At 39.0% G+C, this 15,912-nt stretch overlaps 2 protein-coding genes across 31 annotated transcripts in view; one reads left to right on the forward strand and one right to left on the reverse strand.

The window, feature by feature from the left end:
• The window catches only part of LOC129762564 (C-terminal-binding protein), a 172,107-nt gene extending 158,550 nt beyond the window's left edge, over nucleotides 1-13,557 (forward strand). For 25 of the 30 annotated variants that reach the window (XM_055760981.1, XM_055760958.1, XM_055760966.1 and 22 more), the window contains one exon: nucleotides 13,227-13,557. In XM_055760981.1, coding sequence (XP_055616956.1) covers nucleotides 13,227-13,330 — 104 coding nt within the window. In that variant the 3' untranslated portion in view covers nucleotides 13,331-13,557. The other 5 variants (XM_055760982.1, XM_055760989.1, XM_055760985.1 and 2 more) reach the window with 2 other exon arrangements.
• Nucleotides 13,549-15,912, reverse strand: part of LOC129762563 (protein glass) — a 38,305-nt gene continuing 35,941 nt past the window's right edge. Inside the window, exon 6 of the mRNA XM_055760956.1 lies at nucleotides 13,549-14,312. Within this exon, the coding sequence (XP_055616931.1) occupies nucleotides 14,240-14,312 (73 nt within the window). The 3' untranslated portion in view covers nucleotides 13,549-14,239. The remainder of the gene's footprint in view (nucleotides 14,313-15,912) is intronic.

The raw sequence follows: 15,912 nt of genomic DNA on the forward strand, positions 1-15,912 counted from the left end.
AGCTGCTTTTTGGCAAAAGCAGTAATTCTTTTATCGAATGGTCACGAATGCTGCTATCGACCAACGATTCCAATTATCGGGGTTGGAGAGGGGGTATTTGCGCTGGGTGTTTTCAAGGAGGAATCGATCCCTCCTTTGAGCGTTAATAATTTTTTTCCGGCTGAACGAAATGGTATGATAGTCACTTTATTCGAAAGATAAAATCATATCCATATCCTTTTTTCGTGTTTGGACCTCATTTCAAGTTCTTTTTTGCGTTATCCGCGATTTTCGTTATTTGTGGTGACCTTCTCAGACTGCTCCGCGGATAATCGTGGTTCTACTGTATTTCATCTCTCTTTAGTGTCCGTAGAACGTGCATTGTGATTGCATTTTGAGTTTCACTCTAGACAGCGATCAACCAACACAATGTGTTCAAGTTGAGTACTAATTTAGAAATATTGTTGCTGTGCCGATTGCTTGTGCCGCGCTCAGTGGAAGCATTCTGTGCGCATGCGTTTGTTGAATAGAATAAGAGACGGAGCCATGGAATATGTTTGCTGTTTCTTCTGACTGATTTGAGAGTCGACTCCGCGCATGTCACGTTGTATCGAGCGAGTCATCCAGTCTAGCAATCAGTCGACGGCGGCCTCGAGGGCGTCCAAAATTGTCATTCAGAACAGAACAGAACTGAAAAACTACTTGTATATTCTATACGTTATTTGAATGAACAACCATTGATGTAGACCTACGTCATCCGGTCATGCCCCCGATAATGAACTCTTCTATACTCGCGCATACGGTCGAAATTTTGAGTTGTTTTTAATGACCATTTGTTTGAAGTTGCATCTGAATCAATTCTCAATGAATGAATGAATGAATATTTGGGGGAATTTGGAAACGAGAGCGCTACATTGGAGGCACAAGGTTTTGAGCTTCAATACCTCTTTGTCGACTGAACGAAGTGATATGATTATCACTTCATTCGAATAATAAAATGTCTACGAGTTAAATGCCTTGAAGGCAAACTATTCATAGAGTCGAATGAACTGAAGAAGTTGGCTTGCGTTCGGCGGTTTTCAATAATTTTAATGGTTTTTTCTCTACTACAGCCGTAGCAGTAGCAGGTGCTTTCTGCTTGTTACTCATCTTCTTCACAGTAGGCACTTTGTGTTTTTCGGCAGCGGTAGCTGTTTTCTTCTCCCCGGATAATTTGTCAGCAGCGATGACATCTTATCGTGACACATCTCTTCTTCTTGACGCTCGACGCCCGCCGGCAATCAATGCTGACTCGATAACCACCAAACGTAAAGAGTTGCGTGTATGTGTTCGGCGGCTGTCTTCAATTCCTCAAGCGGAAACCTTTTCCGATGCTGGTGCTTTCTTGGTCGTTAGCGGTACAATTCTTCTCTGTGGTTGATTCCCTTTTGGTCTTAGGGGGAAACTTTAACGAACCCGACACACCAATGCCGTTTGTTTGCACAAACAGGAGGTTAACGCTCAAAATCTTGTTGCTGCGGCGTAACGCTCTCGTTTTCGAAATTTTGAACCTAGTATAGAAATGAAAGACGTTGTCCTACGTCAAAAGAGTTGAAAACTTTTGGAATTCGTCAGTGAGTATTTGATTATAGAGACAATATGCTTTTGCAGTTCATTCGTCTCTAGTTTTAAAAAAGATTAATTTAGAAAATTAATTCTAAACTTGCAGCTTTGTAAGCCCCGTTTTGGGCGTCCTTAGCTGGATGTCTGTCAAAATCGTGATGATCGTCAGTTGATTGATTGATTTGATTGTTCTTTTTTTTGTCTATTACCAAGGCTTTAAAGTACAAAGCTAATCTACCTTTAGCCTTGAAAAAAACGACCAAAGCGGACGCACAGCTATTTAGGCTACGAAGACCTCCATCGTCGGTCAAAATTCCGTCACGCTGCGTGAATTAGTAGTCTGTGTTAGGGAAATACATTGCGGTCTGAACAAATGTATGTAACATTATTTTCTATAATGCTATAATGCAGTGTCTAAATGAATTAGCGTGACTACGTGAATTTCTCGTGACTACGTCAAGAAATTACTGAGCAATCAGCACTCCAAATTGGACAATTTTCGTGACGATTTTTAGTTTTTTTTTGTATTTGTGCCCATAATATGTTCCCGAAAGTCGTTATCCCACGTCAAACCTGCTCATTACAGTGTGAATGCTTCCCTGAAGATGGTGTACATCTTTTTTATTTAAAAATTGTTTCATGCGAATACGAATCTCCCCAATACAAGTTGCACATTTAATTGACAAATTTGTATTCTACATATCATTCTTGCGTTCCTGAAAAGGAATCCCTCGATAGAATATTAGCCCAGCATCAGATGAGGTGTTTGGATAAAAACTACAATATTTCATTAATTATGATTTTCACTCCTTCCTCTTGTGTATACCTACAACGGATCTATTATATAGCCAAACAAAACTCTTTGCAGGATACGAATCAGATATGCGTACCATACTTGAACGCTGTACGTAATTGAAACAAATCGACTTGTTCCGAGTACACAACCATCCTGTAGAAAGCAAATGCGAGCCAAAAACGCAGTCATCAACACTCATTTCATTTGTTTTTTTTTGTTCCGTTTCAAATATCAATCTTTTACCGTTTCACAACGAATGTTCATCTAGTTCATTTTTCTTCAACTGGTTAGAATTTTTGATTAAACAATGTAGCGTATCTTGTTGGGGGAGTGTAGCAGCAATACCGATGTATATACCATTTATCTTATCATTTAATCATTTTCAAACCCCCTCACTAGTAGTGTCCCCGATTTGGGCAGTTTTCCGCCTGGTTGGCGAGAAAGGTGCCCAACTCGGCACAATTTTAATGGCAAAATTATTCAACCTACTGATGTATTGCTTATTTTATCCTGATTTCTTCTACCACCCTTTGGCCACGCGTGAAATCGCAATCAAATCAAACAGCCTCTTAGTGCCCCCGATCCAAGTAATCATCATTCGGTTAAGCCGGAACCATCGGAAGTACATTAGTTTCATTATTATTATTATTATGAATCACTTATTATTAATTACGATTAAAAGTCGATAATACAGAAAGGAAACAAAAGAAAAAGGAGAGAAATAAACATTTTTTTCAAATTTTTTAATGTAGGCAAATAAGAAAAATACACACACACAGACACACAAACACAAGTGAGGGATTAAAAAAAAATGAAGAATTATATATTGCGGACGAGGATGAGGATCGATAATAATTATTATGATTAAAATTAAACAAGAAAAAATGTGAGAAATGATTACGTTAGTAAGATGTGAAAAAAGTTACTGCAACAAAGTATAAGCAAAAGTGAAAGAGAACAAACAAAAAAAAAGAATTAATAATAGAAATAGTTTTGTGTAAGAGGATACTATGTATAAATACAGGTGTACACACAATAGAAATAATAATACACAGCAACTATGTTTGGCAAAGATGACCGGCAAACAAACCAACAAAACAAAAAAAATATGAATAACAGACTACAACTCGACTGACATATGCACACAAATGTGAACAGAAGAACAGAACCCCAAAACAACTTCCAAAAATTCAAACAGACACGTATACTTACGTCCTCTAGAGAGAAAATGTATGGACGAAAACTAAGGCAAACTGGGTTATACCAACCAATACGACGGCAGAAACGAAACACTTATATGTTGTAGTGGTACGTTTAAAATGAGAATTGCTTCCTTTTTTGTTTTATAACTTTTAATGATAATGAATTGGATTATATTTTATTTTTCTCTGTAAGTAGAAGAACAGAAATTCCTTTTATTTTTAGTGTATGTAGGGATAAATAAAGAAACATGGAGAAAAAGCGTAATACATGAGTATGTGTGCGAGTAAGTCAAATGAATTTCGGTAGTCGGAGAGAGAGTTTTCGAAGTAATTGAATAGTTTAAACTGCACCGGGACAGACAAAAGTGATTGTCCTATTAAGTCCATATTTGCGCATACTATTTCACCCTGGAAAGACAATCGCAGTAAAAAAGGGAAAAGCGTGAGGTTGATAATTCGTGTGGAACAGATTTACAAAAGTTTAAGTGGTTCCCCCTTTCCATGAATCTTGGACGGAACCGGGTTATAATTACCATCTTTTCTGAAGGTGCCATATGTCGAGTGCATTTCCGAGCAAATGAACTAAGCATCTGATCTCTCCCTCTTAGCGCCCTGAAATTGAGTTTGGCACAAAAAAACGATCAAGAAAACGCCGACATTGAAACACTTAAACTTGCCATCAACTTGTTCCACGTTGAATACGGTCTCCGGAAAGCTTTTTGAACCATTTGCAATATGACCAAGATAGAGCTTCACCTTCTGAAAGTAGGCTGTCACATGCCTTACCAAATTGACTTGGAAATGCCGTAAACAGTTTCTCCTGGCCCGATTTCTAACCTTTGTTCTCTAAGTCTGTGATCTTATAGTGTGGCTTTTCGGATTTTTAGAGTTTATTCCTGTGGAGCGTACCAATCTGAGTATGAACTGGAAAAAAAGATAAAGCGATCAGAGAAACAAGTTTTTATCTAAACATTACGAACAGGAACTCCCTAACGGTGTACTCCAAGAACGTAAGTGAAAACTATTAGATCTGTAAAAGTATCAACACAGAAACATTATGGTAGGCACATGTGACCACTTGAAGCCAAGCTACCGAACAAAATTCCTTCAAAAAATCAAACCAACTGCTGTCCAAGTGCTCAACAGATGCGTTTATCGAGCCACACCCGTCACCAATAATAAAATTTCCTTTGTATGAACGTTCAGCCACACAATGCGCAGTTTCCCTCAGAACAAAATTGAATATTTCCTATACACATCTTGTTGGATTTGTGTGCGCATGTAAAAACTGATAGAAAATGATAGCTCACGAAATGGCAGAAATACCACCAACCCCTAAAAAACAACAAATCAGCAGAAATAATTATATTGATTAACACATGTAGTGCTGGGCATTCGTTGATGAATACATGCAAACTAAAGAAGTAAATAAAGAAAAGAGAAAAAAAAGTTAAAACATCTTTTTTGCGAATCAACATTATTCAGCAGCCAACACAAAAATAGAAAACAAACAAACGCTCTGTATATGGAACCGCGACAAGAGATGAAGGAAGAAATGCAAGATATAAATAAAGATGAAAATGGGTTAAAAATGATACGAAATTGTGTCATCGATATGCCCGTTGATGAATATCACATCCATTCTACGCTTCCAGCATGATTCTCGATTCAAATTGTGTTGAAGTAGCATCTTTCTCTAATGTTATAATTTGATCAGCTAGAAAGACTCCTATCTTGCCCCACTCTGCGTCGATTTTTTTCTACTTAACATATTAAGGACCGCACGTTTTGGGGCAAATTTGAACGCTTCATTTGTTCGGATTCCACGAATGAGATCGTTTCCTTCAATGTGGATGAGACGAAGGCGAGCCATCGGTAGGCCTTGTTAGATTCTTGGCAAACCAAGGATTTAACCTTCAAGTGTAGAAAACACGGGTTATTTCGTAATCCAACCGTAACAGACGGAACGCAAAACACGAGAAATCTCGTGAGCGGTCCGCAATGTGTTAAGCATTATATTTTGTTTGGTACATCAAATGGACTAAGTCACAAACAGCATCACTTTGCCACGGACATGGAATCTATTACTAATTAATTTATTAGTGTATTAGGTGATCTCATTTATTCCACGGGATCTCAAGAAAAAAAATACAACACGTGGAAAAATGATGATCGATTGGAAAATGAATTCACTGCCTACATTCGTACTGAATTGCCTGTCCTCGATAACATACGACATCGGTCGGGGTGTGTTGCCAGGCCTTAATCGAGTATCAAGAAAGTTAACGGAATGAACGGCACCGATTGACAGTCAGGATCTGGGACATAGAATAGCTACCTAAGGAAAGAAAAAAGGGGTTATTTGATTCATCTACAAAAACGTGACAAACTGGGTTGTGATAACTATCGTCGTCGACTTCAAAGCCGCATACAATAGTACACGAAAATTATGAAGAATCATGGACGAACACGGTTTTCCCCAGGAGCTGACGAGACATATACAGGCTACGATTAGCGGTTTGAGATTCACATGAGACATGAGCAATGCGATAGGCTCTCTAATCTGCTCTTCATCTTGGCACCCGAATACAGTACTGGTCAGAATTATAGGCAGTAAGGTTGGTATTATGATGAGCTAGGAATATCTTTCTTCAGTATCAGGTGAATGAAGTACAGTGATATTTTTTAAAGAGTTTATTGATAACAGAAATAAAACGCAGTAGTTCTTGCTCTATTAAAAGTTAACAAAAGGAGTTAGAACTAGGTGTGGTTATAAATGTAGGAAAAACCTGGTCATAATTATAGGCAGTTCAATGAACTTCATGAGAATTGAAGACTTTAAGTTTCAATATTTGGCGATATTGCCTCCACGAGCCTTTATAACTCTGTTGATGCGGCTTGGAATGGAATTGACCAGTTTTTGGCAATGGTTTTGTGTGTAATTTGACCAAATATTCATGATGGCTTCTTTGAGTTCAATCCGGTTTCGTAGTTGATAATTCTGCAGCTGATTATCCATATCCTTCCAAATGTTCTCAATTGGATTGAGATCTGGGCTAGTTGGAGGCCAATCCAGAACAGGAATTTGATGGTTTTGAAACCATTGCATTGATTTCTTGGCCTTATGACAGGGAGCGTTGTCTTGTTGGGAGTACCATTGGTCATCAACACGACCGAAAGTCTCTTCGAGATACTGTTCAAGGACACTGGAGATGGTTTCAATATATCGAGTGGCATTCAATCTTCCTTCATAAGAAATCAATGGACCAATTCCTTTTGAGGAAAAGCAGCCCCCACACACTGACAGAACCTCCTCCACCTTGTTGTCGCGTTTGAAAGCTGAATGGTTTGTCACATTCTTCAGCTGTGCGTCTCACAAATACAAATATGTTTGCGACACCATTCCAGACGTGTTTTGATTTGCTTTTTATTCCGGAAAGGGCACCGTTTTTGTGTGTAGCTATGTAGTCCGCTGTCATTAAGCCGTCGTCGAACTGTTCGGGCACTTACTTGCTTCCCAACTGCATGACTCCATTCACCGGTCAAAGCACGGCCGGATGGTGTTCGGTTCTGCTTGCTCAGTCTTTTCAAATGACGGTCATCAGCCGGGGTGGTCATCCTTTTGCGTCCTTGACCGGGTTCATTCTTGAGAGGCTTGCCGGCTTTCAATTTGAGGTTTACATTTCTGATGAAATGATACGATACATGAACCGTCTTGACAATTTCCGATGGTCTGGTTCCACTTTTGAGCAGATGGGCGACTAACGCGCGCGTTTCTGGATCAACAAACTTGCGACCCATCTCGAATCTTTGAAGACGAACTTTACACTGAATGATCGATGGATCCAACAACAACACACACCAAACACAAAACTAATGTCAGCACTAATACACAAATAAGGGATTTGACAGACTTCAACGTCAGCTTTCCTTTGTTCAATTTTTTTTTTTTTTATTTCTGTATTATAGTGACTTTCAACACATTTGGCTGGTTCGTCACTTTTACCTTCCATTTCGGAAGAATGTCGGGAGTGAGAATTGAACTCGTGACCTTTAGCGTGAGAGGTATGGATGTTACCGCTACGCCAGATCGCCTCCACCCTTTGTTCAATTCAAATTGACGGTTACTGCCTATAATTTTGTCCAAGCTCCAACAGACCTCTGTAAACTTAAAAAGTATAGATTAAAACCCATCTATGCATTTCAATGAAATGCTCAGTGAATAGTCACGTGGACTATTGCTTTAGTTGAAAAAGTAGCAGAGTTCAAAATTGTATTAACTTTCTTGCAGAAATAATCGTTTAATGTAAGTGTGGCAACGACTGCCTATAATTCTAGCCAGTACTGTATATCCGAAAAAAAAACTCGGAAACAGTGGTCAATTGAGACCAATTTCCCATGAATGCTGTTTCCTGAGCTTAGATTGTTCATCCACCAGTATCCCATTTTGCGTCGGTCCTACCGTCCCGATTACAGTAAACTTTGTTTTTTTTTGACGTAGGACTACGAAATTTAAACACTGAGTATGTAGGAAAAAAAATAATGATTTCGAATAACTCGAGCACTTCCTAATAGATCGCAAAGACGTTTGTATCAATTGTATATTTATATGCATCTATCACAATCAATAAAATGTGATTTTTCTTGAAATAAACAATTTAATAATAATGAAATGTCAAGCATTTTCTGAACGCACTAAATTCTACGTTTTGATTGGCTCAAATTGTAGCAGGTATGGAAAAAAAATATCGAATTTGAAGAACCGACCATGTACATTTCGTTTATTGGTCCAAAAAAATGATCTGTGCAAAGTTTCAGCTCTATCGCACATGATTTAGGGTTGCCTCAAAGCACTCATAGTTTTGATTTTTTTATCCTCGAAAATCTTCCAAGGGGGGAGTAAAGGAAATTTAGAAAATCGAAATTTTTTTTCGATGCCAAATAACTTAAAAATGCAAAAATGTCTGGTGTTATCACAAAAAAAAAAGTTAGGCCGAAAATCGACTTTTTGGGACTGGAAGACGAATTGACAACAATAACACATACCAAAGTCATATTAAAAGAGTTACGCAAAAAAACCATAGTACAAACCATCCGTACTGTAAATTAATTAAAAGTATAGTATAAACATGATATAAATATGGTTATGATTGCATGATTTTTCTCCATATCCTATAGTTACATTTAGGTGCCTAGTCCTTCAAATTCCTTCTAAAAATCCTATTCAATTTGTACGAGGAAAGTGTCACCCATATCTAGGTGAAGGGACCACGAACGTGTTAATGGAGTTTTGAGAAAATATTTAGTCTGCCAAATTGCCGCCCTCTTGGATTTTAATTTTTCATGAACACAGTTACAGTTACTACTAGTCCAGTCCTTCCATCAGATACCCATATTGATGGGGTTTCGAGAAAGTATGTAGCCCCTCAAAATTTCCAAAAAAAAAACAAACTAAATAAATCCGTTTAAAACGCAGCATGTCTCAAACATAGAAATAAATATTGCGATGGGAATTTTAAACGAGGTTCTTTTATGAACCGTGGTCTTAAATAAACCACGGATCATTTTTAAAGAACCGCAGATCGTACGCTCTTTCTGAAGAACCTGCTCAAATAAGCGACTCTTGAGCGCTCGCCCATCTCTAAAATACATGCAAACTGCGAGCAGGGTTACCATTCCGGTTTTGTGGCCCTGAAAGGCACCAATTTTGTCCAATTTTGTGGAGCAGTGGCCTCGAAATCTCCCGCAGACTGCAGACTTTTCATCGTCCAATAGATTAATCAGCTTGCGCACAATTCATCGATTGAGTTGGGTCGGTGTTTGCACTAACCCAAACTGTCCAAAATTATCGCCCGAGGGAAAGTCTGCAGTTTGCGGAGGCTCTCAGTGTATGGCGGCAGCAACATTCAAACTCTTTGCCCGCTGTCCCCGCCGTTGCCACCGCTGCCACTTCTGTCGCCACTCCTGTCATTTCTACCATTTCTATAGAGCTGCCGCTACATGCTAGAACAGCGGTACTCACCTTTTTTCATAGGAGTTACAAAAATGTGTTAGTAATGGTGTCGCGGGCGATGTTCAAGACACGACCACACTGTTAACAGAGAACTACGAAATTATTACTTTTGTGCTCGCCGGTAATAATTTCGTAGTTAAAGAAATTTAATATTGAAACTCTTGGATAAAAATATTTGATAGCAATGACAAGGACTGATAAATTAATGCTTTCATTGAGTGAGGAGCGCGAACGCTTCACAAAGCAATTTGAGTAGATTGTCAAATTAATTCTAAGCATCAACATGTACTGTTGATTGCTCGCTGTCTAGAGCACTGAAACTGAAACACTGAACTTCTTGAATATCAAAGTATTTTTTCAGTATCTCCTAGCAAAATTACATCTCCAACGCAGAACGAATCATTTCAGCAGGCGCAGAACGGTAACAGAGAATCCGAATCGAATCTATTATGTGATGGCGGCGGAGGCGAAGGTAATAACATCGAAACTGATTTTCATCTTCAGTTTTTCACTGAAGAACACTCAACGTTGAATAATACATTACGTCACTTTTGAAGGGTGTGTCACATCAAATTGCATCACGGAAAAAACGCTGTAGAAATTCGCCCAGTAGACCGATCCTTTGAAAATTTTAGACAGTAAAATAAAAACTATTAAACAACTTTTGGCATTTCCTTTTTATTCATACTTCGAGCCCAGGCCCGTATGCTCGCACCTTCCTCTTTACCCCGTCCATAAGGTTCTGTACAACGTCAGGTTGTAGTTTTTTTTGAACAGAAATCCATTTTCTCTTGAAGTCCGCCTCCGATTTGACAACTTTTGGGTTCTTCCGGAGGGCCTACTTCATAATCGCCCAATATTTCTCTATTGGGCGAAGCTCCGGCGCGTTGGGTGGGTTCATTTCCTTTGGCACGAAGGTGACCCCGTTGGCTTCGTACCATTCCAACACGTCCTTTGAATAGTGGCACGAAGCGAGATCCGGCCAGAAGATGGTCGGGCCCTCGTGCTGCTTCAATAGTGGTAGTAAGCGCTTCTGTAGGCACTCCTTAAGGTAAACCTGCCCGTTTACCGTGCCGGTCATCACGAAGGGGGCGCTCCGCTTTCCGCAAGAGCAGATCGCTTGCCAAGTATATGTAATTTTTGGCAAACTTGGATAGTTTCTGCTTGCGAATCTCCTCCGGAACGCTGAATTTGTCCTCTGCGGAGAAGAACAACAGGCCCGGCAGCTGACGAAAGACCGCTTTGACGTAGGTTTCGTTGTCCATTACCAGGCAATGCGGCTTCGTCAGCATTTCGGTGTACAGCTTCCGGGCTCGCGTCTTCCCCACCATGTTTTGCCTTTCGTCGCGGTTAGGAGCCTTCTGAACCTTGTATGTACGCAGGCCCTCCCGCTGCTTGGTCCGCTGGACGAATGAACTTGACAAATTCAGCTTATTGGCGACATCCCGGACCGAATTTCTCGGATCACGTCTAAACTGCTTAACTACGCGCTTGTGATCTTTTTCACTGACGGAGCATCCATTTTTGCCGTTCTTCACCTTCCGGTCGATGGTTAGGTTCTCGAAGTATCGTTTTAGTACTCTGCTGACCGTGGATTGGACGATTCCCAGCATCTTACCGATGTCCCGATGTGACAACTCCGGATTCTCGAAATGAGTGCGCAGGATTAATTCATGACGCTCTTTTTCGTTCGACGACATTTTTCCAAATTTACGAAAAATTGACAGTGAAGCATGGCCAACGTGATCTATACACTCTTATCTGATTATAAGCGAAAGCTGAAGATATAATTCCTAAAAATTAAATTTCTACAGCGTTTTTTCCGTGATGCAATTTGATGTGACACACCCTTTAACTTGGAAACAATAATTGAAATCGCAAAAATTGAATAATCGATTGAAAAAATCACGAATCAGTCCTTCACGATTTATCAGTCATCCAGTTAGCGACCAGACGGCAGCAATGCTTTCTTAATATTATTTCTCAGGACCGGGTTGTAAATTTGGGTTTTTGAAATTGGTATTTTTCAAGGTTAGAAGCGAATGAACTAAGAAAGCTTAAAGCCTCTATAATTCAAAACAACATCATTACACCAATAAATCCAAACACATTCCTAAATTCACACAAGCTCTCTTCAGCCAAAAATTAATAAATTAAATTAAAAATTAATAATTTGATAACGCATAACGCATAAAATCAACAATTCGTACAATCTCCACGGTATGAAAACCGACGACGTACGTCCTATTTAATATTTCTCTTCCACTTTGATTCCGCTCTACACTATGCTTGCTTCTTGCATATTTTGAAGATGTATTCTGTGGCGAAAATAAAAAGTTCAACACAGTAGCAAAGTAAAAACTGAGGTTGGGCAGGACAAGCACAATATTTAGAGAACATTCACTGACAGCCAACGAAATGCATCGACAAATCAAACATGTACTCATATTTATAGATTGTTGTGATTTTTCTTAAAATTTTCCTTAATTTGAATCATTTATTGGTTAGGGAACCGTAATGTATCAATTACTGGAAAAAAATAAAAAAATTCCGATTCCATTGAAATGCAAACCATCAAAATTCATTCATAGCTAAAATAACTTTCAACGGTAAAACTATTCCATAGAAAACAAGTATTCTGATTTGGTATCATACTTGATAGACGTAGTCTTATGTCAAGAAGTAAGTAATGATTTCATATTCATATTTTCATATCGATATTTTCATTTTTATTTATTTATCATTATTGACAGGATTGGCTCTAATGATCGGATCAAGTATATTTAATAGACATTGAATCTATTAATACCTTTTAATTAGACAACTAACTAATGTGTAAATGTGTAATATGTCAAACTCCATTATTCTCATATGATGTTTCCTAAATGATTTCTTAAGTTTTCGAGATTGTTACACATACAAAATGATAACAGGCCAGGTGATCCAACAAGAAGAGCCCGGTGGGCCGCAAGCGGCATGCGGGCTCCATATTGAGTATGGCTGTGCTAGAATGATGGTCTTAGCACATCAGCTCTGTTTCGCGGTTAGAGAATTAATGATGTTTTCGGAAAGCAACAACCAAATTTATTTTATTCTACTGGCGGTGGAATCACAAGTGGAGGGGCTTACAATCTTTGTATCTAAATTATATTCCGCTGTTACTTTAGTTACTCCTTTCGGTTGGAGCAACTTGTATAGCACAAATTGGACCAATCACCGAGGACCAAAAACCGAGGCACATAGCGTGTTTGGACAATGCCTGACATTTCACAAATATTCATTTTTTCTATTTCGATAAAAATAAAACGTTATTCGTTGTGATAGATGCGTAGAAATATTTCCCATCAATTGATGTGAACATCCTTGCGATCTATTAAGAAATGCTCGACTTAAAAGCGTGCGAAACCTTTTATTTTTCCTACATGTTCAGTGCCTAGATTTCCATTTTACCTTACCAATATCTTCCGGTTAGACGTAGTCCTACGTCAGAATCACAACTACAGTAGTGGCGTTATAGATATTTCCACCAGTAGTGTATATTGTTTTGTGATGTAGAAGTAGATAGTTACTTTTTATTGCTCGAAATACAATTTACTATTTAACCTTAATTATTTAACCCTTTTTTAATCCACAGATGCCGCGCCCCAATTGCCCCAGATGATGTGGCAAGCTCAAAGCAATTGTATTCAGAGTACACAACAAATTCCACAAGAACAAGCCCCGGATTTTTCACCATAGTTCCAATCGTAAGGTTTTTTTTAAAGTGGAGAACGAGCACTCTGGATGCTGTTTCGGACATGTTGAAATTTGAGAACAATATGACAATATGGATAATTTCAATGAATTTCTTTTTCTTTTTTTATCTCATGCAGGTAATCAATTTATTTCGCTAAACCACTGCATATTTGAGTTATGTAATAGTTATAGATTCTTTTGCCAAAACATAAAAACATCAATTATTATAATTGTATTTTTATTTCAGTAAAGTTGGTCAGATTCACACACAAATTGTTTCATACCTCATACACCTTTATTTTAACATACCGACAATAACTACCGTCTGCAGAATTCTTTTTTCACCTTGATAAACCAATTTCTGCCAGTCATCGTCTGCTTCATTGTCTTATACACGAGGCCTCCTTTGCCTTCTTAGGTTGTAAGTTGACTAGAGTTAACGGGTAGTTCTGCCTGACACATAACAATCAGTTGGAATACAGAAATTGCTGAGACTATGATGTGATGATTGATACGCGAAAGATCTGCTTAAAATATATTTACAAAGTTGTTTCTAAACAAACTAATATCATCGTATTTGTTGCGCTGTTGTTGATAGTGATGATATTCTTCGAAGTACGAAAGCTGATGATGATGCGGCGTCGGTGGGAATGGTTTGAAGTTGAAGCCGTTGTACGAATTGTTGACACTGTTTGGTCCGCTAGAAAACGGTATGCCATTCGCATAGTGTGAAGCATTCACTGCGTTAGATAAAGTTCCACCAGGTGCGGCTGCCACAGAAGAAGGCGCAGATGCAGCCATCAACGTTGACGATGTGCGACTATAATGTTGAAGAGTATTCTGAGACTGGCCGTGGGGATGAGCGAACACTCCAGGAGGATGAGGAGGCGATTGCTGCGTTTGTTTTTGCTGTCATGCAATGAGAGCTTGTCCATTCGTTCCATGTACGCGCATGTGACGATTCAGATTGCCGGACTGAGAAAATCTGTAATTATAGAATTTTATAAAGAAACTGGCTGACTGGCGATTTTCTGCCATATTATTTTTTTCTAGAGAATATTTTGGTTCTTAAATAAAAAATAACTAATATATCGAAGGTGTGTTTGAATGTTCTAACGATTCATAAAATTAATCGAATTTGATCGATAAAATTGAATGAATGTAATGTATGAATGTTTGATGTTTATACTGCCGGAAATGCGCAGTGTCATTTTTTTGTTATTCGATAAACAAACGCGAAACGCTCATGACTTTTGTGTTTGATTAAGATGAAAAACGTTGCACCGCTATATCGTTGCGAATTATCAGTGCAATCAAGCATTTCATCCAGGAGACCTCATTCAGTTGTACAAAACAACGATATTGTCAGTGTTAGAATATGGCAGTTTTTTCTTCCGATCAGCTGCCAGGATTCATATTCTCAAGCTGGAGAGGATACAATATCGTTGCTTGCGTATAGCCATGGGGTGTTTGCATTCGACACATACGATGAGTCTCGAAGTTTTGGCAGGAGTACCCCCGCTTACTCTTCGGTTCACAGAATTATCCTACAGATTTCTCATCCGTTGTAAGATCATGAATCCATTGGTGATTGATAACTTCGAAAATCTACTCCAACTGACTCCTCAGTCAAGTTTTATGTCTTTATACCATGAGTACCTTACCCACGACGTGCACCCTTCACCAGGCATCTCCAACCAAGTTTGCTTCCCATACTTTTGCAATTCCTCTGTCATTTTTGATCTGTCCATGCGACAAAAAATCCATGGAATACCAGATCACCTACGCTCCAATGTTATTCCGTCGATATTTTCGGAAAAATATGGGAAAGTTGGATCTGATAAAATGTTCTTTACTGACGGTTCATACATAAACGGGTCCACTGGCTTCGGCATCTTCAATGAAAATTCCAGTGCCTCTTTCAAACTCAAAGATCCTTGTTCCGTGTATGTCGCAGAAATGGGTGCGATATACTATGCTCTAGGGATCATTGAAACACTGCCCATCGACCATTATTTTATTTTTTCAGACAGTCTCAGCTCAATAGAGGCAATCCGCTCAATGAAAGTTGATAAACGCTCATCTTATTTCCTAACAAGAATAAGACATCTATTGAGTGTTTTGGTCGAAAAATTATTCAAGATTACCTTAGCATGGGTTCCCTCTCATTGCTCGATTCCGGGGAATGAGAAAGCGGACTCGCTAGCTAAGGTGGGCGCTTCAGAAGGCACACTTTTTGAAAGGCAAATTGCCTATAATGAATAAACGCGCATCTCTATCGCATTGGGCTCGCAGCAAACAATCTTTGTGATTGTGGCGATGGCTACCACGACATCGAGCATGTTGTCTGGTCGTGTATCCGGTTCCATGCTGCTCGCTCTCAGCTCTCTAGAGCACTGAGAGCAAAAGGCAGACAATCGGATATCCCCGTCCGGGATATCTTAGGTAGCCGGGATCCTGATCTTCTGCTTCATCTGTACCTGTTCCTCAGAAACGCCGATGTCAACGTTTAATGATGTTTCCTTCGTTGTGTCCTCGTTTCATATCCCTCCTATCCGATCGATAAACTTTTACTTAGTCGCGGC

This window comes from Toxorhynchites rutilus, chromosome 1 (assembly GCF_029784135.1).
Source record: "Toxorhynchites rutilus septentrionalis strain SRP chromosome 1, ASM2978413v1, whole genome shotgun sequence".
Classification (NCBI taxonomy): domain Eukaryota; kingdom Metazoa; phylum Arthropoda; class Insecta; order Diptera; family Culicidae; genus Toxorhynchites; species Toxorhynchites rutilus.